The sequence below is a fragment of the Sturnira hondurensis genome, unplaced genomic scaffold (assembly GCF_014824575.4).
Source record: "Sturnira hondurensis isolate 20B ecotype Veracruz unplaced genomic scaffold, ASM1482457v3 Scaffold0005563, whole genome shotgun sequence".
Classification (NCBI taxonomy): Eukaryota; Metazoa; Chordata; class Mammalia; order Chiroptera; family Phyllostomidae; genus Sturnira; species Sturnira hondurensis.
The window spans coordinates 5565782-5593222 of NW_028078194.1; the positions used below are offsets into that span (position 1 = coordinate 5565782).

A 27441-nucleotide genomic window follows, 5' to 3' on the forward strand; every position below is an offset into this window, starting at 1 on the left:
GAAGCAGAAAAAAGCAGCTGTTTTATTCAACTATTTACAGGAGAAATTTTTATAACCTGGTCATTAAAATACTTACTTCACAGGCCATTCTTAGACTACGGCAACAGATGTTACATCAAATATTGGTTTATAATTACAAGAATATGGCATTTTACCTGCACAGGAAAAACAAGCCCCCCACTCGGTACCCTCTGTCCCAAGACAGAGCTGGAGACTGGGTGGTTTCCCACCCTGCCGCTCTCCCCCATCCCCCCCACAGCATGTCCGCAAACGTGAAGAACTTCGAAGAAACTAGAATCACAAACTTTCTTTTAAGGTAGCCATACGAACACTCATTCTTTTTTTCAGAGGCCAAATCAGTTAATATGTGTATTAAATTTTAAAAAGGCAACACATTAAGAAAGAAGTTTACAAATATAAGGGGAGGAAAAGGCTTCTGACTCTCCTTTCTGAATGAAAGGACATTTGCAGAATTCGGGCAGAACCCTGTGCCCTACAAAGGGCAATTCCTCCTCTGGTAATTTTCTCAGGACGTTCCCTTGTATAAACAGAGAAGGTCCCAAGCGAACCATTAGCATCCGGTGCATCTGCACAAACACACTAACGCACAGGAATGTCCATGGACTCTTCCTCCTTCTACTACCGCAGTGACGGCTTCAAATATTTGGTGAAATCCAGAGGCAAATGAGTAGCAACTTCATTGCAAAGTCTTTTGGTTAGTTGATTTAAATCTTCATTCAAAAATGAATCCCCTTGCAAAACTTTATCCTGAAAAAATATTAAAAGTGTGAGTTGAAACTTCTTATGCTATCGGCAAAGGCCAAGCGGCAACACCAACAGCAAACTGACATACGAAGCGCACATTGCTGGGACGGTCCCGGGCGCCCCCGCACCGAGTGGCACTGTCTCCTAGCTGCGCTACCTACAGAATTCTGGCCCCAGAGATCCAGCCTCCCATCACTCCTGAACATGTAAAAAAATTCTGCCTCTGAAGCAATCAGGCAAATTGGAATCAGTTATTAAAATTTTTATTAATTTAAATTTCATCTTTAAAAAAATAATAACAGGTATGACGTACCTTCTTTTTGGGGCTTGCAGTCTCAACAGGAGGATTGAACGCCATGGCTGCCATGCTGTAAGCCTCAAAGAGCTCCACCGCGGACCTGCTCTCGCGGGCAGAAACCCAGAGTCACAAAAGACAGTGGCTTGACAAAACTTAACTGTTCCCGGAGAAGGACTCATTATTCTAAACCCACACATTAAGATATAATCCTGCCAAGTCAACATCCATAATTAAATCCCAAATCCCCGTGGACTGACATTATCCAACTGACTCCACCTCACAGAGGTCTGATGCACATGCAGAAACACAGGCCTGAACGGAGAAGGCTGAGGAGGAGACAGAGCTCAAGTTCCACGTGATCAAATCCCAACTCAACCAACCACAGCTATGTAAACAATATGCAACTACATGTAACTTGGTCGTGGGAGCCAGAGGAGTGAAGCATGGAGTTATCCTCCATGGATTTGAAACAGCACATGTCAATGAATCCTTAATGGTTCGGCTGACACCCCCAAAGGAGACGGATGGGCAGGGGCCTGGCAAGGGCTGTGTGGGGGGTCACACCCCAGCTCCACTCCCCGGGGGAAGACACCTCAGGAGTCTCCTTTCTCAAGTCTCCCCAGTCCTTTCTCCCCAGTCTCTCTGGGGTAAAGCAGCCCCTCTTCTCCCTCTGGAAAGGGCCACCGCTGGTGTAAATGGGGCAAATGTTCAAGATCGCTAAGGAGAACTTGCCAGGAGAGGTTGGTGAAAAAGATGACAGAAAACTTTTCTCCTTTTTTCCCCCTTTTAAAAACAATGAGGGAAGAAAAAAGTAAATGGCCATTTTATTATTTTATGGCCCAAAGGTATCTCTATCCTACCCAGAAGGAAAAGGGTTTATGGAAATCTACAAAGTTTACACCTCATTTCGAAAGGTAACCAGCTAAGGGCCACCATGTGAAAAAATACAGACCTATTTTGCCGAATCAGTATTTCAAAGTCCCAAAGAAACTGGACTTTCAGGTGAATTCTTCCAATATTAAAAATATAAAAACTAACTCATTTTCTGTTCAAACTCTCAAGAGGCCAGAAAATCAGTCTGCTCACCTACAGGTCATTTGCCAATGATCTCTGAATATAATAAAACCAATGCATTTGCAAAGGAGAAAAATCTCCAACAAAATAATAATTCTGAGTAGTTGCTTTATTACAAGGTGTCTTTTAGATAATCTTCTCTTTAGTATAACTAAGGTATATTCTAACTGGTTTCTCAGGGGTAGGTAATTATTCTTTTTTCAATTTTTCTGTGCTTTAAATTTTTTTCAGAATAAAAAGCTATGGGAAGACCTGGCTGGGCGGTTCAGTTGGTTAGAGTGCCACCCAAATGTGTCACGGCTGTGGATTCGATCCCCGGTCAGGGCACATACAAGAATCTGCCAATAAATGAATGAATAAGTAGAACAACAAATTGATATCTCCCCCCACACACCCATCATACCCTTTCCTCTCTCTAAAATCTATAAATAAAACATTTTTAAAAAAATGAATTCAGCCTGGCTGGTATAGCTCAGTGGATTGAGCTCAGGCCTGCAAACCACACAATTGCGGTTCGATTCCCAGTCAGGGCACATGCCTGGGTTGCAGGCCAGTTCCCAGCAGGGGCCGCACAAGAGGCGACCATACATTAATATTTCTCTCCTTCTCTCCTTCCCTTCCTCTCTAAAGATAAATAAAATCTTTTTAAAAAATGAATTCAATTTTTTTTAAAAAGGTGCAGGAAGAGAAACTTCCTCAGGCCCTTTTTCCCCATCTGGAAGAGCACAAGGCGAATGCTGGGGTAGCATCCATGCTTCCTGCAGGTCAGGACGCCAAGGAGAGAAGCCACGGCCCCTCTGGGTGGCAGTGCTGCAAAGTACTTTCTTCTCCTTTCTCCCTTTCCGGCCCTTGCAGGACCATCCAAGAGAAAAAAAAGGGATCTCACTGTAGTTGACTCATGGATCTTCACACAAGTGCACATGGAACTGTCTTATTCATTGCTGAACTTGAGTCATGGGCATGTGAGGATCCACTATTCTTTCTATGTATCTATATATGTAAAAATGTTTATGATCCCCCAAAAGTTGTCCTTTTCCAAAACAAACTACTAAAATCAGTCAGCATGCTTTCTCTTCAAAACAATTCAGGAATATGAAGTGAGACCAGATGCAGATACCCAACCAACACGTTACATTTTAAAACCCTATTACATTTTAAAACAGACTTCTCACAGTCAAGACCTATCCACTGAAATGTCCAGTTTTATAACAAAGCAACGTAAATACCACCTTCGGCTCAACTCTGGTTTGAGTGCTTCGGAGCCTTCCAGGGGGGCCCCGGCGATGAGGTGAGCCGCAAACCTCCGCACGACGGGGTGGAAGTGGCGCTGGGGGGGAAGCAGGACAAGCACATTTTGCACAGGTCAGTATTTTATAAAACACTGGCTACCGCGAAGACTTTATTTCATAAATGCTAATACTTTTAAAAAACTATAGATGTATATGTAATTCATAAAAACCACATAACTACAGGAAAAGACTGTCTTTGCTCACAGGATTATCACACAAATCTGTTCAATGAGCAAGTCTCCAGTGGCATAGGCTAGTCTCGCCTTTGCAGTGTGAACAGAAAAACCAAAAGGCAACCTCTACTTCAGATGACAACGTGAGTTGACAACAGGCCTCCTGAAACATGTTTTTGCTGTGTCTCACTCTAACGCTGTCCACACTGCAGGACCATGGCACAGGGGAGACCCTGTCGAAACCTGCGGGCCTACCGTAGTCTCCCTGCATGAGCCAGTACACATGTGCCTGGGAAGGGAGAGATTGCAATAAATCTTACCCCACAAAACTCCCTCTCAGCTTCCCTAGAAAAAGTACCTCAACATTTTAAAGAGCAGGAAAAGCCAAGTGAAACGCAGACATTAAAACACGAATCCTAGGAGAGACGGTCCCAGAACAAGGTACATTATGTACCCTGGCAATAGCAACTGCTTGAGGAAAAGCCGAACAGACTGCTCACAAACAAGAGGGAGGGGCGCTCTCACCCGCAGGGCGTGCAGCTCCCAGAGGGCAGTGTTCTGGGCGTTACAGTACTCGGGTTCGTCCAGCTCGGGGAGGAAGACCCCACTGCCCTGGGATTCATTGTCAAGTAACAGGTCGGTTTTGGGGAAAGTCTGCAGAAATGTCACATAAAAAGGATTCATTAATATAATTAGTTTAAAGAAGGTTACTGTACTTTTATTTATACTGAAATTTCATTTGATTTTATGGTTATATCAGAGCTATAAACATAAAAACTTTATATTTTGTAAATTTAAGCTTATACCATGGGAACAAAAACTGCAAAAGATTACTTTTCTTGGCTTGCTCTGAGAAGAATTTATCTTGCAAGAGAAAATAGAATATTCTTTTCACCCAGCAAACCCACTTTTAGGAACCTTTCCTACAGAAATAATTACATTAGGTACACATAAAGATATTTACTATAGCATTATTTGTAACAGCAGAAAGAAGCTATAAAATGTGTTCCTCACCATTGTGTTAAAAACTATTATAGAACACTGTGTATATCATACTCTCCACACCCCCTTTCCATTGAGAACTAAGTGCTGTTTGCATGTGCTTTGTGTATGCGTTTACATATGAATTTTAAAGTCAGCAGGAAGGATATCCACCAAATGCTAAAAAAAAACAAAAAAAAAAAACGGTCACCTCCAGAGACTGTCAATGGGGTGGAATGCTGTCTCTTATAATTTTATGTACCTCCTTTAGTGCCTGATTTTCTTACAAGTGTGAATTACTTTTGTAATTAAATAACAATGTGCATGGGGAGAAAAGAACACACATCAAACAAAACACCCCTGTTGCGTGGCCAGGGCATAGCTCTCTTCATTCCTATCACTACTTACGTGCATTAATATTCTGTTAGTTGCTAAAATGCCAATGCTTGAGTTTGGAAGAACATGAAGAGCAAGGGTAGAGAGGCGCTTGATGAAGGCAAGGACGCGCTGCTGGGAAACTTGCTTCCTGCGCTTAGTTAGCATGACATCAAGGCACTGGAGCACGATCTCAACCCCTTCGTTGGCAGCACCTGAAACAGCAGGTACACCCTTCATCACTTTCCCGTGCTGCAACCTCGCCTAAGTCCGGAGAAACTCAAGATCAGCTGTCGTGCCTGTCCCAAATCATCACTGAGCCCATGTGGTGGGCCTGATGGCAGCTCCAGCCCATTCCGAAAGGTCCTGTTCTCCCTGACTTACAGGAGGGCAAGACAGACGTGGGAACCGGCAGGCCAGCACTTTGTACACCAGTTCCTAGTTCTCATTTTTTATTGGCTATCATTCCAGTCACAACAAATTCTTAAAAGAAATATACATTAAAGACACGTTATCGACACATACATACCTGCATGTAACTTGAACAGTGTTTTGTAAAGATGTGTATAGAATTTCATTGGATCAATATTCAGAACATCACCTGCGAAATGACGACAAACACAATCCGATGAGCTGCAGCCTCCCAAGGGAAGCAAACACAACTGGAGGAAGGGGACCCCTCACCTTGCCCGGAAAGAATGTGGAAAGCAGTCTGGACACAATGAAGACTTTCTTGATAGCTTAGGTTCTTTCAAAAAACAAAAACAAAAAACAAAAAATACATATATGTGCACAGGTATGTATATTTACATATTTATAAATAACAGTACCATTTATATTTTAAAAAGTAATTCATTAAGTTACTTACACCAGACTCAATGAGGTTATACAGCACTACCAATAAATCATCAAAAAACTCCACGTTTATAAGGTGAGCAAACCTAAAATCAAATAAAACTTAGTTAAAAGGTAATCTAAAAACAGAAATAAACGAGCCAAACTTAAACTTGACTTTAACATTGTATTTTTAATATTCCTTATTCCTAGCTATCATAGAGACTATAGAGATTATGTTACTTCTCAATTATTCAGCTTCACCTTTTTGACAATCCACAGCCCAACACTATGCTCGGCAGGAATATGTGAGGCACTAAACAAACTCAAACAGCATTTCAAAACCCTGCTGCCCTGAGGAGGAAGCTGCCTTGGCAAACGGGTTCCCCGGGGCAAGTTCACCAGGTGCATAGCACTGTTCAAAGCCACAAGAGAGCAGGCGGCACCAGCTTCTAGGAAGATGGGTGGCAGGGAGAAGGAAGGAGGAAAGATTCTGCTATTTATAAGAATATGGACACTATGAAAGCTTTGAAAACAAAGCAGAAAAGAAGGTGGACTCGGAGTCTAGTTCAGGCTCTGAATTGCCTTTATGATCCTAGGTAAGTCACGTGACTGGCAAGGGCCTCCGTTTCTAGAAATGACTGAGATCACCCAAAAGAGAGCCAAAGAGAAAGAACCGTGGGAGCTACACAATGTCAGAGCACTCTGTACACTGTAAAACATGAGGCACTGAGCAGTTAAAGGACGTCTCTTCAATATCAGTGTAAGAGCCTTGAACACTTAGAACAAGAAAGGATCTCAGAAGCCATACGTTCCCAGTCTATTGGTAAAATCTTTGGGGGGAGGAATTTAGCAATATTTATCAAAATTTAAAATGCAAAAAAAAAAAAATTTTAAATGCATACCCTTTGAGCTGACAATTATATGAACCCCAAGAGCATGGAAATACTTCCAGTGTAGCAAAAGGGACTAGCCAAATACAAACAAAGCAAAGCAAAGAAAGGCTGGTGACCACCCATCCCCCAAAAAGAGAGAAAGAACTGAGAACACTGTGTCAGCATTACTAAACCCTGTTTAAAATTCATGGTTATGTTGGTCTTATTTATTTGGAAAGAATATAAAAGGTTTTAACCTGTACAGCCCTTACTTGGCAAGACCTTCCAGAACTGCTGGCAGGAGAGGTGACCTCTGGGCCTTCTTCAATATTCTGAAGTAGGTTACAAACACGATGTTCAAAGTCTCCGTGTGCTGGCCGGATAAAGAGACAGCATGGCTTTAGTAGAACCCAGTACCTTTCTCCTGAATTGCCATAACTATCACTTAAGCGCAATCTTTTTCTGTCCCTTTCCATCCCTCCCCCAAATTCCATCTTAGGAGCTTTAACAAAATGAAGCTTCAACAGAATGAAGATACACATCCAGTGATTTCATAAAACAAGCACTGATCACATTATAATTTCTTGTACATCTCATATCTAAGCCTCATGAAATAAACCAAAATTAGCCCTTGCTGATGTGGCTCAGTGGACTCAGTGCCAGCCTGTGAACCAAAGGGTTGCTGGTTCAATTCCCAGTCAGGGCACATGCCTGGGTTGCAGGCCAGGTCCCCAGCAGGGGCACTTGAGAGGCAACCACACATTAATGTTTCTCTCCCTCTCCCTTTCTCCCTCTTCTCCTCTCTAAAAATATAGAAAAAGAAAGAAATCAAAATTATATAGCCATAAGTTGAAACAATAAATCCCTAGTTACAATTATTTAACCAAACATTTAAAAAGCATAGAACAGCAATTTTCAACCTTTATCCTTTTTACAATACACATAAACTATTCTACAGCACATCAAAAATAACTATATTTTTCTGACATGACAAGAAATATAGGTATAATTTTGATTCATTCACACTGAACGGCTATTATTGCCAGCACAGGAGAATGTGAAACCACCTACCAATTTAAGTTTTTTCTCAGTGCTTTCTGCCGCTTCTGCCTCCCGAAGCTCTCGCTCTAGTTTCTCTTCTGCTTTCTTCCACTGAAAATAGATTGAAAAATAAAGAGCATATACCATGGAGTGTCAATAGCAAGCTTCAGAGCGCTATAACATGTAAATACTATGAAACACATACAGCAATACCAGGTTGCCTATGAATCCAAATATAAGCAAAAGTAGAAAAATGGTAAGAAGTCTACACAGAGAGCGGTGGCACCCCGGGAGGAAGGCACCAGAATGAAAACAGGAAGACCAGAGGGGACTCTAACTTGAACACCGATGCTGGCTTCCTTTTCAAGAAAAAACCCGCAGTCAGTCTATTAACACTTGCTCATTCAGAAAGGTGGAGACATGGGATGTACTACACTACTTTCTGTAGTTTTCTGATTCAAATTAAAGTTAAAAAAAAAAACAGGCTGAGCCCAGAAATACTAGGGTCAATTCTTTTTGTCAAATCATCTATAACAGGAGCCAGCTGTCACCAAAACTTCCCAAATTCATTTATATACAATGCATAGAACCAGATACTATATAGAAATTCAATAAAATACCACTTTTTTCCACTTCTTTATGCTCTAAGAGCAGCAAACTCGTCGCTAAGCTGCCCAGGACACAGGGCACTGACTGAGAAATCCTCTCCTGCCTCCAGGTGAGGCTGTTACCGAGCTGCCAAGTTCTGACTGGGTCTTTGTTCCCCCAGCACAGCTACTACCCAGCTGGCTTCAGGACAGCGTACTATCAACAATGAAAATAAGCGTTTGCCCTCATTTGTTTGCAGTTACTAAGTCTAATTTGATATTTATGTCATGTTTTTAATATGATTACCCACACTTAAAAATGGGGATCCTGGAAATTATTTTGTCTTTATAAGCAATTTGCTAACACTAAGAAACTGTTTAGGAATTTTTTTAGTAAGGAGAGTGGTGGCGGCAGCTAAGGTCTGTAAGGCCAGTGCGTGCGCCCTGCTGGGTGCTCTCCTGCGTCATCTCATTTAAATGCGCAACGACTCTGGAAGGTGGGGACTGTTAATAGCTCCAGTTCTCAAAATATTTTAAAAATGTACCCAGAGTTTCCTAGTAAATAAATAAAAGGTTTCAAATGAGAACCAATAAAAAGCCTGATTCAATTAACACAACCCCACTTTGTTGCTACTTCACATGAATAGTCTTTCTGTTGAGGAAACCATCTCTGTGACACAATGAATCAAAGGTGACCTTGAAGGCCAGCATGGCGACAATGTCTATTTTACCATTACTCTCTGCCAATGAGTTCAGTTTAAATTGATTTAATAAAATATTTCTTTGTAACAAGTGGAAGAATTAAACTCTCTAAATATTGAACTTATAAATATTTACAATAACTATTTAACGATGATTTTTACCTGTTTCTATACTATTTTAATCTAAAATCAAAACAAAAGAGGAAATAAACCAAACCTTTCTCTGCATTCTTGACAAACTTTTTCTCTTTTCCTTGAAAGTCATGAACTTTTTTGGTTTATTAATGTCCTCTGTATCTTTTTTCACTTCCACTTCCTTGATTCTTAAGCACAAGAATGTTTTCAACATCTAATATGGACGAAAACACAATATACAGCTTAATATTTATATTGCCCTCAAAAACTTTATTGAGAAAACTAAGCATTGAAAGATGTTATTTCCTTCCTTCATGCAAAAAAAAAAAAAGAAGAAAAACTCTCAAAACATCTTGTGTCACATTTTACACAGACTATTATCTTTTTGCTAGACATATGTGGTACGTTGTGTCTGGAATTTGGTAAACACATGTAACGTGATTTTGCAGGCCAAAGGCAACAAGCAGCAAGTGCAGGTCACTGGGCTTTGGTAGATAAGGGTCACAGAGAGCAGGCAGGCCAGTTAAAGGTCTGAACAGCACTAGGGGAGAAGATATAAATTAGGTATTTCTAAACCAGCTTTAACCTACCACAGTGGCTTCGGTTTTACAGAAAATGGTTCTAACATTCATCTCCCCCCACTCCACAAAAATAAATTACATGAAGACTAGTGTTATTATTAATTAAGACAACTTATCTTCTTTCAAGTCAATGGATCTCTAACTTCAGCAAACATCGGAACACCTGGAAGGTTTGTTCAAACACTAGCAGCCTGGCCCAACAAATCCCTGGTTCAGTGAATCGGGTACGGCCACGCGACTTGTATTTTTCATTCCCAATGATGCTGGTTCAGGGACCACAATGAGAACTGTGGCCTTAAACCATTCCAAAAAAGTCAGAAGCTGATTCGGAAATTGGCCACCATCCAAACACAAAGACAAAAGGGTTAAACCCTACATTTTCTTGGGAAGAAACCACTGCATTGACCTCCTGAAATCACAGAAGCATTCCTGAAAAAAAAAATACTTGAGAAATACAGCTTTCTATTATTCCAACATGAACATTTTAAAGAAAACTGGGTATTTCAGATTATAGGGCTTAGAATACAAATGGCAACAGGGAAAAACTAACAGTATAAATAATGAACCTAAAGTCATTCTATAACAGGGTGCAGCCAAGAGGGGTGCCCCCAAAAGGGATTTGGAATGGGGTCCAGAACTCAAGGTGGCTAGGAAATATTGGAAAGATATAAAGGATGTCCTTCCTCCCACCCCACAGGTATGAGACCAGATACTATACAGAAATTCGATAAAATACCACTTTTTTTCACTTCTTTATGCTCTAAGAGCAGCAAACTGGTCGCTAAGCTGAGATATAGCACAGGTATGAGAGTTTCAGGAAGAGACAAATGGAGCAGGGCCATTGAGAGCTGTTTTATGCAGCAACAGCTTTGCAGCTAACCTCTGGCATGGTCATTTAACATGTTATAACCTTTAACTGGCTGCATAGATATGTTAAATGGCTGTGGCCATGCTCTGAGCCAGGGGCATGGAAGTCACTCCTCCCAAGATGTAAAGCAGCCCAGTAAACTTGGAATAACACAGGAATGCTGACAAGTGTGTCCGATTATAGGAGGAGTCGGAAATGGGGCTGCAAAGGAGGACTGGCGTGGGGATTTAACCCCAGGCGCAGCAGCCTTTTAAGGAGAGGGAACCACGCAGCTGTGGCGGTGCAGAGAGAGAGAGAGAGCGCCACGTGCTTTTGGACAGAATGGGGACCCCCGCAGCTGGGGTAGAGAGAATCAACATGTGGCTTTAGCGCAGAATTGCCACTCGGCTTTGCCAGAGTGGGGACCCTACCCTCTCCACAGCTTTGCGGGGAGATCCACACAGTTTTGGCCAGAGTGCAGACCCCTGCAACTCTGGTGAAGGAAAGAAGAGACTTTGCCTAGGAAAATGGGTACAAAGAACTCTTGCCAGTAGACTATGAGAAGGTGCCACATGGTTTTGGATTAATTAGAGATCCTGCCTGGACGGCGACACAGCTGACGGTGCCAGCGGCCTGAAACACGGATGTGTGCTCTTTTCCTGAGTTACGGTACCCTGAATTAGGGCAGCTGGGATGGGAGCGCTGTGAGCGTCTGTGGGCATCTGTGGGTATCCAAAAGGACTTTTGATATTTTAATGGGGACATTGGGTCACTACTACTTTAAGTCTGTACAGCTTTAAATAAACCCTTCCTTTCCTTCCCTTTTCACAAATCTCTGGCACCGAGAGACGTCTTTCCTCTGGTGGCAGACAGCCGAGCCCAGGTGATCCGGACGGTATTAGTTACCATCCTGTGGAGTCCAGGCCCCTGTGTGTTCTATAACAATTCTAGGTGTCAGAAAGATCAATTCACACATCATGTATTCTGTGTGCTCCTTACATTTTACTCACAGATGAAAATAACTCCAGACTGAAGAACGTGGTGCACAGCTAGCTACCCTTTGGCAGGGGCGCCAAGATACACAATGGGGGAGGGTGTGCTCTTCAGTAAAAGGTGTGGGGAAAATGATTTCCACCCGCAGAAGAACAAATTAAACCCTTATCTTAAGCCACTCACAAAAACTAAGTCGAAATGGATTAAAAACTTGGATGTAAGGCCTAAACCCACAAAACTACTAGAAAAAAATAGGGGAAAAGCTCCTTGATATTGGTCTTGGCAAAGTGTTTCTTGGCTGTAAGACGGAAAGCACAGGCAACAACAGCACAAACACACAGGCGCGGCCATGTGCTGTGAGAAGACCCCTGCGCGGCATGAAAAGCCAGCTATGGGAACAGGTATCTGCAAATCACATCCAACAAAAGGGTACCATCCAAAATACGTAAGGAGCTCAGACAACTCAACAGCAAAAGAACAAATAACCCAATGAAAAATGGTCAGAGGATCTGAACAGACGTTTTTCCAAAAAAGACATACAAGTCTATATGAAAATGTGCTCAACAGCACTAATCGTCAAGGAAACACAAATCCGACCTCACACCTGTTAGAATGGCTGTTGTCAAAAAGACACGACAACAGGTGTTTGTGGTGGTATGAAGAAAGGGAATCTTTGTACCCGGCTGGTGGAGTATAAGCCAGGACAGCCGCTCAGAAAAACAGTATAGACACTCTCCCAAAAATAAAAAAGAGAATTATCATATAACTCAGCAGGCCCACTTTTGGGTGTATACCCAAAGGAAATGATATGAGTATCTCCAAGAGTTATCTTCATTCTCGTGTTCACTGTGGCATTATTCACAATAGCCAAGATATGGAAACATTCAGCCAGTGTCCACAAATAAATTAATAAGGAAAATGTGGTACAGACACACAATGGAATACTATTCCACCATTACAAATAAGGCTCCTGCCACTAGTAACAACGTGGATGGCACCGGAGGACATTATGCTAAGTGAAGCAAGCCACACACCGAAGGACACACACTGTATGATGGCCTCGCTTTTACGTGGAATCTAAAGTCAAACACACAGAACCAGAGACAACAGTGGTTGCCAGGAATGGGGAAGATGGTGAAATGTTGATCAAATGCTACAAACCTTCAGTTAAAAGATACGTAAGTTCTGGACATCTAAAGTATGACATGGTGGTAACAGTTAATAATCTGCTAAGAGAACAGATCTTAAATATTCTCACCACCAAAAAAAAGGTACCTATGAGAGGTAATGAATGTGTTAATTAACTTGAGTGTGCTAATCATTTCACAATGTGTATGAATATTACCACATTGCACACCTTTAAAAAGTCACAATGTATAACCTGAATACAGACCAAAACAACCAATTAAAGAATGCAGTTTATCATTCTAACATCACTAAAGTGGAAATGTTTCCCTATGAACAAGTTTCCTGTTCAAGCTTTATTATCTCATCGCTCTACAATCCTGAATAAAGACACTAAATATTTTCTCTTAAGTGCAGTATTAGTTATTTTAGCAGTTGCTCTAAAATTACCAGCTTTAATGCAGGGGATTTCATGGCAAAGACTCTGAAATGGGGAACTGCAACGACGGAAACTGCAGAGTGAGCAATGAAAACTGCAGGACTAAACGGAAGGCTGCGTCTGCGGCACTGAGCACTTTCCCTCTGTACTTCGCACACTTCTGTAAAGAATAAACTGACAACTGAAAATTAACTCTGCGACTTAAAAACAAATAAAATGTAGAGTCAAAAACAAAAAGCTTACCTCTGGCCTAACATCGTAATTTCTCCCCTTCACAAAACCAGAAATCACTTTAATTACTCCAAGGGATGCTTGGCCTAATTTATCTTGTTTAAAAAGTTTCTTTACAGCCTCACAGCACATTTCAGATACCTGGAAAATAAAACGTTACTCTAGACTGCTGTTTCTCAACCTCAGCTCTTCACACCAAATACCGGACTTCATTTTCCCTGGAATGCTTTACCGTGGGGGCTGTCCTGTGCGTCACAGGACGTTTAGGGGCCTGGCCTTCACCCACTACATGGCCGCTCCCAGGCCCCCATCACCGCAGTGCGGACAAATGCTCCCTGGAAGGCAAAACCGCCTCCTGTTCAGAACCACTGCCCCAAATTAAGTTCAAAGAGTTTTCTTAAAGAAGCAGTATTTAGCAAAATGACTCTATTTTAGTAATATGGAAGTGCTCCAAAAGAATTTTGAGAGAAAAAAAACACATGGTCTATAATTTTCTATTAATCACAAACAGGAACAATGAGCAACCCACCGATTTTGACACGTCATTCATGAGAGGGACAATCAGTACGATGATGTTGTTGTGAAAGTTGAAATGAGGCAGGGCCACCAGCAGCTCACACAGGCTCCTCACAGCCACTTCTGCCAGGCCTTTGTATGCCTTCAGGGAAACCACGTGACTTTTCTTCAGCTTCTTCTGCTTCCAGTCTAACCCAAAGACAACTGTGGTTAGTTACTTACTTTTCTCATTGGTCAAAGCTTCAACTAATTATCTTTCTTTTATGGTAATATGTGGTCATATGAAAACCCACTAGGCCATGCAAATTCTTAAATATGAGCTGCACTACACTTACACAAATACAAGGTTATCATTACAATGTTTCTACCCCACCCGCCCTCTGACTGTAACCACAATTACCAGAATATCAGCTTTCTGTGTTTTTAAGATATATCATTAGATGAAAAGGGTCCCCAGGAGGTTAAAAAGAAAGGAGGGGACCAGGAGCTGGATACCTTAAAGGAGCCCTCACACTGGACTCCCCAAGGCTTTTCCCAAAACACTCGACTAAAAGTCAAGAAGCCTGGGTTCAAATCCTAGCCACCCAGTAACTGGCTGGTGAATATGAACAAGTTCCAAACTCTCTGAATCCCAGCCTCTTTCACATTCTAAAATTCCCAAGAATCCGACCCTAGCCAACTAATTCAATTGGTTAGAGCGTCAACCCAATATATCAAAATTGTGGGTTCAATTCCCTCTCAGGGCACATACAAGAAGCAACCAATGAATGTTATAAGTGGAACAACAAAGCAGCATTTCTCTAATTAATTAATTAATTAAAAATCCAAAGAACCTAAAACATCATTTCTCCTGAATTCTTGCTGAAACTCACAGTGGTATCTTCACCTGGGAGGTCCAAAAGAGATTCAAATTACCCTTCAAAGTAACTGATGATGCACAGTACCTATTTTCTGGAAATTTCCGCATGCACATATCATTACAGTAACACAGCATCCTGAATATGAGAGTGTGAAAACACGCTGGCCTCTCTACAGCAGGTTCAACACCTCCCTCCACGTCACACGCAGCCAGAGATGATAAAGGCAACATGGGTGACAGTGACTTCATTTTAAACTTGCTTCTCATACATACAATTTTCCCCTCAACAGACTGTGTTCACCGTAAGACCCATATGTTCTATTTACTCAAACCTGACAAGACTTAATAATGGATAGATAAATGGGTGAACAGAATGTGATTACATACAATGGACTATTATTTGACCTTAAGAAGGAAGAAAATTCTGACACCTGCTACAAGAATGTACGCTTCATAACCTCTTGCTAAGTGAAACAAGCAAGTCACAAAAGGACAAATATTGCACAGTTCCATTAAAACACGGTTCCTGGGGAGTCACACTCAGAGGCAGGAAGTAGACTGGTTGCCAGGGCTGAGGGAGGAGGGAAAAGGGAGGTAATGTTCCATGGTTACAAAATTTCAGTTGGGGCAGATAAAAAGTTCTGGAGATGGATGCTGGTGACTTTACTTAATGCCGCAGGACTGTACTCTTAAAAATAGTTAAAATAATATAAATGTTATATTATACATGCTTTACCAATTATTTTTAAGTTTAAAAAAACTTCATATGGTTCAATCCACTTAGAATGGCCTGCACCTGCAGGGTCCAATGCAGAGGCCGCCTGGCACACAGGGCAACCGAGCGCTTGTAATACGGCTACTCCTGCCTGAGGCGTGCTGAGTGTAAAATACACACCAGATTTTGAACTTAGAACCAAAAAAATGCAAAACACCTCACTCATTTTTAAAATTGATTACATGTTAAAATGATCATTTAGACATCATAATCTACTATTAAAATTAACAACACTGCTTTTAACCTTTTTTAAAACTGTGGCTGCATTGTTGTTAGTGACTTCTGTGTCTCATGTTATCATATTCTGCTTCTACACAGTGCTGGTATGTGCCGCTATAGTGCTGGTCTACACAACGCTTCCGAGCCGTGTCATTGGGAGAGTCCAATGTTGGAAAGCAGGCTCAGGAGGGATGTCAGAGCTTACAAACAATACCCATCCCACCCACTCCCACCTCCACTACACCCCCACCACCTTCATGTCATTTTGGGGCCAACAGCATCTGGAAGTCTTGTGCCAGTTGAGATAGCAACTGGGTGATCCTCAGGCCCAGCACTGAGTAAAGGAGCCCAGCCTAGTCAATGAAAGCACCTGGCCTAGGCAATGGAATCCCTTCCCCGGTCACGCCCCAATTTTACCTATGCCCTTTCTGTTCTGAGAACAAGGGTTCGGCAGAAGAGTTTATCATCCTGAATTGACTCATAAAAGTTTTCAAAGGATTCATTACAAGTTATCCTTTTCCTGATACTTACTCATTCTCCAAAATAAAAAATTTTAAAAACCAGAAGAATAAATTCCAACCATTCATGAATTTAACACACATACAACTACTTACCAGGTAAAGAACTGTAACAATACTAATAATTGATAAAACACAGTCCTTAACACAAGCTAGGCATAACTGAATGTGCTTTATATCTAGAAGTCCATTTACTTTCACACAACAATTCCATGAGGTTACGTACTATCATTATTCTCACTTATAGTTAGAAAAACCAAAGCCCAGAGAGATTCAACGATCTGCCCATCACACAAGTATTAAGTGATGAGCCGAGAGCTGAGCCCAGAGTCTGACTCAAGACTCTGCTCGGGACCACACACTGTACTGACAGTCGGCACACAGCACGGAACCCAGAATCCGCCCTCCTGACCAAAGCTAAATGTGTCATGTCACAGGCTTAAAGATGTTTAACATACCTTTAACCATTTGCTCCAAATTTTCCAAATANGCCCAGAGAGATTCAACGATCTGCCCATCACACAGGGATTAAGTGATGAGCCGAGAGCTGAGCCCAGAGTCTGACTCGAGACTCTGCTCGGGACCACACACTGTACTGACAGTCGGCACACAGCACGGAACCCAGAATCCGCCCTCCTGACCAAAGCTAAATGTGTCATGTCACAGGCTTAAAGATGTTTAACATACCTTTAACCATTTGCTCCAAATTTTCCAAGTAAAATTTATATTGGCTAACAAGGCCTTCTTCAAATTCTCTTAACTTTTGGGTTTCTTTGCGTATCTGAAAAGACCAAAAGATCAAGCACTTTTTTTTAAACATCAAAATACTGAAATCTGAAAAGTAGGACAAAATGTTGAGGGCCTACTATATACCCAGTCATGTAAAAACCACCAAAAAATAAAAATAAAAAAACCCACCCTGGCTAGGTAGCTCAGCTGGTAAGAGTGCCGTCCCCATCCACCAGGGTTTTGAGCACAATTCGCAGTCAGGACACATATAAGAAGCAGCCAGTAGAGGCGTGAATAAGTGGAACAACAAATCAATGGTTCTCTCTTTCCCTCTCTAAGAAATCAATTTAAAAACCTAAGAGGAATCAAAACCTTGTTTCTCCCATCTCTCACTCTCCAAAATTTTCAGCTTATTTTATATAGTAGTTTTATTTAACATACCTTGGTAGACTTTTCTGCTTCTGTCAGGGGACGAATTTTATATGAAGGAGTGATGTCTTTAAATAACTCCATCAGAGAAACTGTCACCAGCTTTCGAACAGTAACAGCCACATCAGGGTCCTGTTCCATCAGCATTGAACGCAATTCCTTCAATTTTTTCACCTGTTACAGAAATAACACATAAGGCTGGAGAAATAATGGCAAAATAATTATGAGCAAAGGCAACGGTGCCATAACTGGATCTGGGCAGTGAGCAGAGTCCACACAACAACTCAGAGTCTGGTCCAGCCTGCTTCCATGATCTACAGACAAGTCGCTGACGTTACACATTAATCATGTTTTTGTTAAGCAAGTAGTTGAAAAATAAGAACTTAAAAAAATAGTTTAAATTTGTTAATTTGCCTATTTTTAATTGGATTTTCTTAGAGGGACATGTGTCCTGTTTCCCTAAAAACAACTTCTGAAATAGCTTGTTTAAACACACACACACACACACACACACACACACCCATATATTATGTAATCGCATATGCGCAAGTTAACCAGAAATTAATATAATGTATCCACATTAACGTAAGCTTCAAAGTTACTGGTGTAACAGTCATTTGTACATGATGTAATGCAGAAGTAAAAAACTGGTTTCCACTAATGTGCTTGCTTTGACGAGCTCCTACTGCCTGCTGGAGCGTCGCCTTGACAAGCAGCACCCTGGCTGATGAGCGATGTCCGCCCCAGCGGGAGCGGATTAGCATGTCACCGCCTACTCACTCCCCCAGCTTTTACGAAAAGAGCACAAGGGACCAGAGTTAGGAGAGCTGGGTTCCAACCCAGCGGCTGTTAAAATCTGGAACAAATCACTTGAGTTTTTAAAGGCTCTGTTTTTCTGCTGTGATATGAGATTAATAGCTTCTGTCTCTACGGTTTCACAATGACTAAATGAGATAATACAGATGAGAAATAGTCCAAGCTCCCCTCCCCGATTCTGCTCCAGATCTTCCCACTTCGTTAGAAAAGGACAAATACTAGTCTGAAACATAACCACAAGAAACTTTTTCTATAGACATAAATAATCTATTTTATTTTTTAACTTTTATTTAATTCTTGTTCGAGTACAGTTGTCTGTCTTATATTCCCAGCCCTGCCCACCCACACCCAGTGTTCCCCACCTCCCTCCCACCCACCCCCACCTTAGTTATTGTCCATGTGTCCTTTATACTTGTTCATGTGAATCCTTCCCCTTTTCCCCTGATTCTCTCCCCTCTCCCCTCTGGTCCCTGTCAGCCTGTTCTATATAATCTATTTTATTTTCAATAAACAAATATTTATCATAGTAAAATGCTGGGGACACCATTTTATATAACTTCATGTATTTGTATCTGGCTGGTGTGTGGCTCAGTTAGTTGAGCATCATCCCACAAACCCGAAGGTTGTCAGTGTCGGGTGATTCCTGGTTGGGCAGCACACCTGGGTTGCAGGTTCGGTCCTTGATCAGGGTGTGTACTGAGGACATCCAGCCAGTGTTTCTCTCCCTTTCTTTGTCCCTCCCTTCCCCCTCTCTAAAAATAATATACGTATGTATGTATGTATGTATATATATATACATATATATACACATATAAAGATATATATATGTATGTATGTATATATACATAGATATATTTTTTAAAAGAAAGAAAGAAAATGAATCTTGGGTACAAAACTTACCCTAAGTCTAACAGATAGTACTTAGCAGAGTCAGGAGTAGACCCTGGGTTTCTCGAGTTGATGTGTTGTAACTACCATCACCTTCCCTAGTGCACCAATGGCCCAGTGATCATTCATTATAACCTTCTGATTTATTGCACTTAAAGTATCTTACACTTACAACTATTCCTAAAATAATGTCTTTTGTGTGCATGTTCCTAACTACAAACTCTACAGTCAGTCAAGCAAACTTGCGAGGAAGTTCCTCCTTCCCAGCACCATGAGTCCCAACGTAGGTCTGATACCTACATTTAGAGACTCAGAGAGCCTAAAAGACTTTTCTAAGATTACAGAAGAAATTAAGTTCAAACACAGAATTAGGCTAAGGTTCTGTCTACTCTCTTATTCTAACTCAGTTACTATGTTTTACTAATGCTTTTCCTTACAGGTAACTAGAGGAACTTACAGGTAAGTTCCTTATAGGTAATAGGAGAATGTTAAAACATTAGCCATTTAGACCATATCTAATATGAGGAACCTAAAGAAATCACTACTACTTACATTATTTTCTGGATCTGATAATATGGCAGATGCCAACGCAGCAATATGCAGTTTCTTTTGCTGTAGTTTCTTCTTTCTCTCAATTAAATGTTCTTCTACGGTCAGCTCTGGAATGGGATCTTCAATAATCTCTGAAACAGATCAGATTTTCCCTCTCAAACATTCCTTTATTTACAAGTATCCAAGAACCTTATTTCATCTCATCCTCTCAACAATCATGAGGCAGGTACTACCATTAGGGGAAGGGCAGTGTGATTTTGTGGTTTTCCAATTTTTTTATTTAATTATTTTTCAAGTACAGTTTTCTGTCTATTACTCCCATCCCACCCCCGTGCTCCCCCCTCCCTCCCATTTCCACCCTTCTCAGTTGTTGTCCATGTATCCTTTATATATGTTCTTCTAAATCCCTCCCCTATTTTCCCTGAAATTCCCTCCCCTCTCCCCTCTGGTCACTGTCAGCCTGTTCTCTATTTCAGTGTCTTTGGTTATATTTTGCTTGCTTGTTTATTTTGTTATTTAGCTTCCTGTTAAAGGTGAGATCATACGGTATTTGTCCTTCAACACCTGGCTTATTTCACTCAGCATAATGCTTTCCAGTTCCATCCATGATGTTGCAAAAGGTAGGAGCTCCTTCTTTCTTTGTGCAGCATAAAATTCCATTGTGTATATGTGATTTTGTGGTTTTAAAAAGTACACTATATTCTTTGTTTTCAGCTCTATACAGTCAAATACGTTCACATTAAGAATTCAGCTGGGAGCGATAGGCAGAGGAAGGCAAAATGGGAAAAACTGGGACAACTGTACCAAAACAAAATTTTTTTAAAAAGAACTTCATCGGGAACTAGATTGAATAAACACATGGGTACAATCTGCAAGAAGCCAATGCAGGCTGACTGAGCACAGGTAAAATAGTGGACCGGGAATCTCACTTACACTCTTAGTGAGGTCTGCAATGCAGAAGTAAAATCTAACTAGTTTGTTTTGTCACAAATTCCAAAGCAATACGGTTTCAAACAATAAATATGTTCTTTTAATTTAACTTGAATTAGAACTATACTAGCTATTAAACACTCACATTTAATGATTTAAAACAGATATACACAAAGTGTAACTCTTCTAAAGAACCAAAATGACTGCATTACCACAGAATTGTTTTTGTAATTTAAAGCTAAACAGTTAATATTATCTGTAGGTAGATCCTTACTTACGATTAAAAAGAATTCAAAACAGTGCAATTAACAAGACTCTTCATGCATTCCTACACATTATGAATTTTAATTGCATAAATTTTTCCATAATAAAAAGAACAATCAAATTCCACAAGGTGAAACTTTCAAAATGCTGGAAATGTTCAAAATGACCTTGAAATGCCCAGTACTCCAAAACGCACATTCCAGATTTTATCTAAAATTAACTCACAAATTAGGCAAAAAAAAAAAGTAATTCTCAATTAACAATTTAGTGACTATAAAGATATACCCCATTACCTTCCTCAGGTTCCATCTCTTTTTGATCCTCTTCATCTTGGATAGTGTCAGTAACTGGAAAATATGTACATTAAAAACATGGTAATATCCTTAAGTGATGAATCTACATAGAAAAGCACAGAAGTGATTAACATAAAACTCAGGAAAGCAGTTACTTCTTGAGGAGGAAAGAGTTGGTGACTAAGGGGAACACGAGGAGGGATGGTTCTGCATGCTAGCGGTATTTGTTTCTTGTCCAGACGGTAGCTCTATGGGTGTTTTTTGGGATAAACCACATAACTTCTGGACTTTTCTGTGTGTTATTTCATAAGAAAAAAGACCCATATAAGAAAAAATGCTAATAAAGGATGACTAATGTGCTCTAATTTTAGAAACAATAAAACCTGGTGAAATACTCTGAAAAGAAAATAATCACCTTGGCTTCATAGCTTCAGCTGTACTCACAGTACAACGAACACCTACGACACTGGACTGTGTTTCTGGCCAAAATCATCAAGCTTGCTATATGACTAACTGTAGCTGCCTCTATTTTGTAGACATAGGTAAAACTCAAAGTAAAATTAAATTTTTAAAGAAAGAAAGACGTGGTATTACTAAGGAGCTAAAACTGTAACTAACACACAGGCTGAGGGGACTCACCTGGCTTTTCCCTGGTCTGTGGGATTATGCCGCTTTTGTCTTTGATAGGAAGCAAGTGAATCAATTCCTTCTCTGGCACAGTTTGCAGAGATCTTGGTATTTTTTCATATTTGTCTATAATGTTCTCATGCTTTCGTTTTTTAACGTGAACAGGCTCACTATAAAAAAAAACAATTTTCACTTTTAACATACTAAAAAGGAATGCAAGGACCTATTTTTTAAACACGGAAAAATAAACCCCTAGCCAAAATTTCAACAGATATATAGACATTAGCACCTAAATCAGGCACACAGAAGAACTCAAATATCTAGTAAATGAGTTAATTAATCGTGTGGTCTACCACAAGGAGTCAAAGCATGGCTATATCTAGTTTTCCCTTGAGATGCAAAATAAAGGTGAGGTGCAGCGGGTTCTCTTTGATGAAGATGCCAGAGCCAAGGGGGACGTGATGCGATCCTGCGATACCAAAAACCTTCACAGCGTAGCATGGACTTAGGAGTTAAAAAGATCTAAGTTTAAATTTCAGATCTACTACTTATGATTTCGAGGAAGCATCAGTCTCCTCTCTGTAAATGGGAATAATACCTACCTAACAGGGTAGCGAGGACTGAGATCATGGCCATGAAGGACTCGGGACTGTTCTGCCAGTTCCTCAAACAAAGAACAGCATTCTTCCCATTCACTCTACTTCACTATTCAGACTCAAACGAAATAAAGATGTATGCTAAATAAATTCAGCTTGTTTTATTCATGAACTTCCTTCATTTAGGAAATAAACTGAATAATAAATAGGGTTTACTCTTTGTCAACACTGTGTTCAGAGCTCAAGTTTTGCACTAATCACCTAAGTAAAATTCAGAACCAAGTTTTTTACACTAAAAAGATATGCATGATCATAATCTAAATGAAGTATTACCTAGAAGAAAGATCTCTCGTTAGAAAAGATGCTCTTTGTCCTAAATCCCTCATTAACTGTAAATCATCTTCGTCCAGCATATCTAAAGGAAGGGCTTCCTCTTCTTCCTCCTCTTCCCTCTCAATCCTTTTACCTGTTCCATCAAAAAAAAAAAATCAGAAACAAGTAGTAAGAGATGTAGAACTCTGCATATAGGAAAAACGTATGCTTTTCTGGTACCTTAGCCCACTGTTTCTACATGGGAGCACAACTCACAGGTTGGGCAGGGCAATTCTTTGTCATACCGAGGTGTCCTGAGCTAGCCAAAGTGCTAATGTCTCTGACCCCTGAAACCTAAATGCCAGGATCACGCCCAGGTCACTGCAACGATCCAAAACCAAATGTCTCCACACTCTCTACAATGTCTTCAGGGTATTTGAGAACCAGGGACTTGGCCCCTCAGTTCTGTCTGATCGCCAATAGCCTTCACCTCCATTCCACTTCAGGCACTCCCTCCCAAGGCCACATCCCAAACCTGGGTGCCCACCCCACTCTCAGACCATAACCCTCTGTCCTTCCAGCCTCATTCAGTTACTGCCACTCACTTCTCTGACCAAATGTATAGGCCAACCTCTGGCTATCACCATACTGTTATGTGTCTATGTGACATATAAGTATTTTTTTCACTTAATCCCTCACCATTTTACCTAGCTCCTCAAACCCCCCTCCCCTCTGACAGCTGTCAGTCTGTTCTATGTATCTATGCTTCTGTTTTTATTTTGTTTATTTTTGAACCTTATACTCTCATATCCAACTGCCTGATAGACTCCAAGAATGTAAGAATGAAGAAATTGTTTGCTTATTTTAATATATAATTATTAACACATCATGCTTTTTAAATTCTATTGAAATTTAGATGGAAGAGACCTTTATTTAACTCAACCATCACATTTTTTTACAGATTAAATACCTGAAGATTAAGTAACCCACTAAAGACACTTTGCTATTAAGTATCAAAGTTGAGAAAAAAGTCCAAGTTTCTGGACTTCCATGGCCATGACCTTTTATATATCACAATAATATGTTGCCAAGAGATCAAACTAAATAGGTCAGGATTAACAGAATGAGATGCACATTGGAAGACTGAATAGGTCAGATACAGTCAAACACAACTACCCTGAAAGTATGAATAACATTGTAGAACTGGACTAACTCAAAACAGTCATATTCCCTACCTGTTTTGAATACTTGGGAATTCTTGGATAGTTTTACAGATAACTCTGACAATTACAGCTCTATTTTACTCCAAGTTTCCAAATAAAAAGAAAGCCCGCTGTTTAGAATAATGCATGAATTTTGGCAACACTGTGAAGAACACACCAGAGAAGAGCAAAGTCCTTACCCTAGCTAACTGCCAGTGAATGGGAAATTGACATGGCACACTGCCTGACATTTATTTACAGCGCAGTTCTGAGTTTGTTATCCCAAGTACTGTATCTTCAGATTTGCTTTCTAAACATACTAAAAGCTGAGACCAGCCCTTTCTCACAGTGAATACTGTAGTGAAATGTTTTCTTATACTGACTGATAAAGCATAAGGGACTACTATCCTTACCAACCCTTACGAAGATCTGTGAGCAAGAACAGTGACTAGTAGAATGCAGTTACTTCATTAAGAACATTTTTAAAACAAATCAATGGAAATTAGAGCACATGAATGTTTTCACGATTACCTGGTCGTTTTTTCTTCGGGTCCTCCAGGGGAATGGGTCTCTTAGACACAGCATCTTTGACAGCTTGCCTTAGTTTCCTCTGTTCTTTTCGGTACTTCTTGAGGTTGCTTTGTTGTTTAAATTGCTTATTTTTTAGCTTGTTCTCAAGTTTGACTTTACTTGTCTTAATCAACTTCCTAAAGCTTGGGACCTGTTTTTTATTTCTTCTCTGGAAAACAACAACAGGAGGATTGCTGCGTGCAGAGATTTGTATTATTCTCTTTTTAAAATCAGATTAAAGAGAACTGATTATAAATTTCACTAGACTAATTCCACAATTCTAATGCCTCACAGTCAAGCATCTTGCATATATGAACTAAAACCAAGCTATGGCATTAATTCTATAAAATGGCACTAGGGCAGTAGTTATTCAACCAGGGGTCTTACTGACGACCAAAAGCCACAGCTACTAAAGAGGGTCCAAGACCCCTAGAAAAGTTAAGAACCACTGATCTAGTGGTAAGTGGTTATTCGAGACTATCTTAACTAGTTTAGCATACTCAGAGCAAACTGATGGCTGTCTTTTTTTTCTTAAAAGGGGAGAGCCCGAACGCAATCTCCCACTACCACAAATTATGTAAATGATGGCTGTCTTCAACAGTTGACATTTATATACTGCTTTACCATTTACTGAGTTCTCCAACATATTACCTCCAATAGCTTAGTTAAGCAATGACTGATGTTATCCTCACATTACTGATAAAGTTAAGCCTTACAGATGACTTGTCAAAGACCCTTAAACTAAGGAACGCAACACTGAATTCGGGTCTTCGGATTCCAACTCTCTTGCTGGTGACCCCGCATTCAGAATCCAAATCCTAGGGCTAGCTCTAATTTTCTGCGAGAACCAGAGCAAACCACTTGTTTTCATATCTTCTTACCCTTCAGGGGAAGGAAACGGACTCGTTTCGAATCCCATGACTCACACTATCGATTCGATGAGAATAAGACCCTGCTTCTCATCCGTAAAATAGGGGTTCAAAAAGACAATCGTGAAAAACCCTTCAGTGTTTGACATCCTAGAGATGGAAGACTCGATGCTCGTCTCATCGTGTCTCCAGAAACCGAGCGCGAGCACAGTGAGCAATGAAGGAAGAAGAATCAGGTGAAAAAGCTAGGAAGCGGACAGCGCATAGAACCAGGAGGGGGCCCGGAGTCTAGGCCACCGCCCCCTAAACAAGGGCGAAAAACCGGGCACTGACTCTCAGCCAAAGAGGTTCTGAATCGCGGAGGCTGGGCTTCTGAAGACCCTTACCGCCTTCATCCTTAAATATGAGGAAGCTCCGGCGCGACAAATTCACCAGGGCTAGGAATAATCCAGGAATCCCAACGGGAAGACACACGTGTCGCAGCGGCAACACCGCGGAATGGATGCTGCCGCTAGGCCCGCCCCATTCGGAAATCCAGCCGGAAATGGAGGCGGGACTTCCGTAGTCAGGCTCGGCGGGGGCGGGGGGGCGCGCCCTCTCGTGGTGACAGTCGCCCTGCGGTGCGCGGGCCTGGGCACGCCAAGCCCAGACCTGCGTGAGCCAAAGGTGGGTGGCTCGGGGCGGATGTTTTACAAGGTCTCTGCGCCCTTGACTCTTTCCGGATTTCCTTGAAAGCGTTTGGGAAATGGGGCTGCACATCTCAGAACGAAAACACTCCATTTTTTTCAATCACCTCAGTTCGTTTTGTGCTTCTCACGTGGCTTACCTGATAGTTCTGTTATAGATACTGAGTTTTGGGTCTGTTCCCTCCCGTTAAGTCCTAAAGGCCGAGAAAAGCTTATTCCTTTTGTGTAAAGCCCGCGCCTCGCCTGACCCTGGAGGCCTGACCCTCGAACAGCTCCCTTCGGCAATGCCGAATTTCTCAGAACCTTCCGATAGTCGAAAGTTTGTGATATTTATTTTATTTTGAAACGTTTTGCCTTAATAACCATTGTCTGATAAAGAATTATATCAGACTCATCTGCATTTCAGTATTTTGCAACAACGTTACCTTTGCATAAATTATACTTACCTGCTCAGTAATTCTGCCAAAATTTTAACAGGTAGATTAATATCTGTTAAAGAGAATAAAGACATGGTTTTTTTTCAAAATGATTGGCTGTAAAAGATTTTTTTTTAATGAACAAATTTAAGCATTCCAAAAGCCTGTGATTCTTGAGCATATATTCAGCACTGGCTGGCCTACCAGTCCTGAGCCAACTGGGAAAAGCCAGCAGGCTCCAGAGTCTGAGCTTCCTGTGGGCGTTGGTCTTAAAGTGACTGAGAAGAAACCTCCCAGTTTCTGGATCTCACTTCAAAAGCCAAGAATCCCAGTCTTTCTGGAATTCTTTCCATCCCTTCCAACTACCCCAAGTTCCCCATTGCTCTCTCCAACAGCAGAGCCTGTCCCCCTGGAGTATTACTTCATCAAGCAAATCGAAAACGTTTGCCTATGGTCTTCCCAAGTGTCTGATTTCCTTCCCCCAAAACAACTTATTTGTGGTTACTCCCATCTTTTTTTTCAGACTTCCCTTGAGTCTCTCCAAGGGAGAGGCACCAGCATTTCAGTTCAAAACCAACTTCCAGCTTCCTCCCACTCCTATATCACTAATTCCCTTCTTGCCTGTGTTCTTTCCCTCGCAAATGGATCCTTCCCCTTGGCTTATAAGAATATTTAAATCTCTTCCACCCTTAATATTTTTTCTAATTTAACATTATTTCCCTTTGATTGTTGTTTCACTTTCCTCTTTCTCTGCTGTCCTTTAAAAAAAACACTAGTATTTACTGGTGTTTCCACTTCCTCTTTTCTATTATTACAGTCCAAGTAAGCTAGCTTTTTGGGGAATTAAGTCATAGTCTTGGCCCATTTTAAGTTTATAATCAACTAAAATTGTTGGATCATTTTTAAGCAATTGTTGCGAAGCTAAATCTCTTCCATCTTGAACTTGAGCAATCTACTATTTGAACTAAAACTTAAAAAGGGAAGTTTACTACCTTAATCCTGTTTTTTCAGCTTTGTGTCATTTCCTATTC

At 40.9% G+C, this 27441-nt stretch overlaps 1 protein-coding gene across 2 annotated transcripts; it reads right to left on the reverse strand.

Moving 5' to 3' along the window:
• Positions 1 to 25825, reverse strand: NOC3L (NOC3 like DNA replication regulator). 2 transcript variants are annotated; one of them, XM_037047399.1, is made up of 22 exons: positions 25695 to 25825; positions 24401 to 24608; positions 22689 to 22821; positions 21772 to 21929; positions 21133 to 21186; positions 19646 to 19776; positions 17402 to 17563; positions 16950 to 17012; positions 16690 to 16720; positions 13874 to 14049; positions 13357 to 13485; positions 9211 to 9342; positions 7736 to 7816; positions 6937 to 7037; positions 5824 to 5896; positions 5640 to 5703; positions 5485 to 5556; positions 4989 to 5170; positions 4125 to 4253; positions 3367 to 3464; positions 1079 to 1163; positions 1 to 768 (listed from the first exon to the last, which is right to left on the reverse strand). In XM_037047399.1, the coding sequence occupies exons 1-22, from the start codon at positions 25701 to 25703 to the stop codon at positions 640 to 642; spliced, it is 2400 nt and encodes a 799-aa protein (XP_036903294.1). In that variant the 5' UTR covers positions 25704 to 25825; the 3' UTR covers positions 1 to 639. The 2 variants fall into 2 exon arrangements, with proteins under 2 accessions (XP_036903294.1, XP_036903293.1); XM_037047398.1 differs by lacking the exon at positions 16690 to 16720 and having other exon boundaries at positions 16919 to 17012.
• Between the last annotated feature and the right edge of the window lie 1616 nt (positions 25826 to 27441).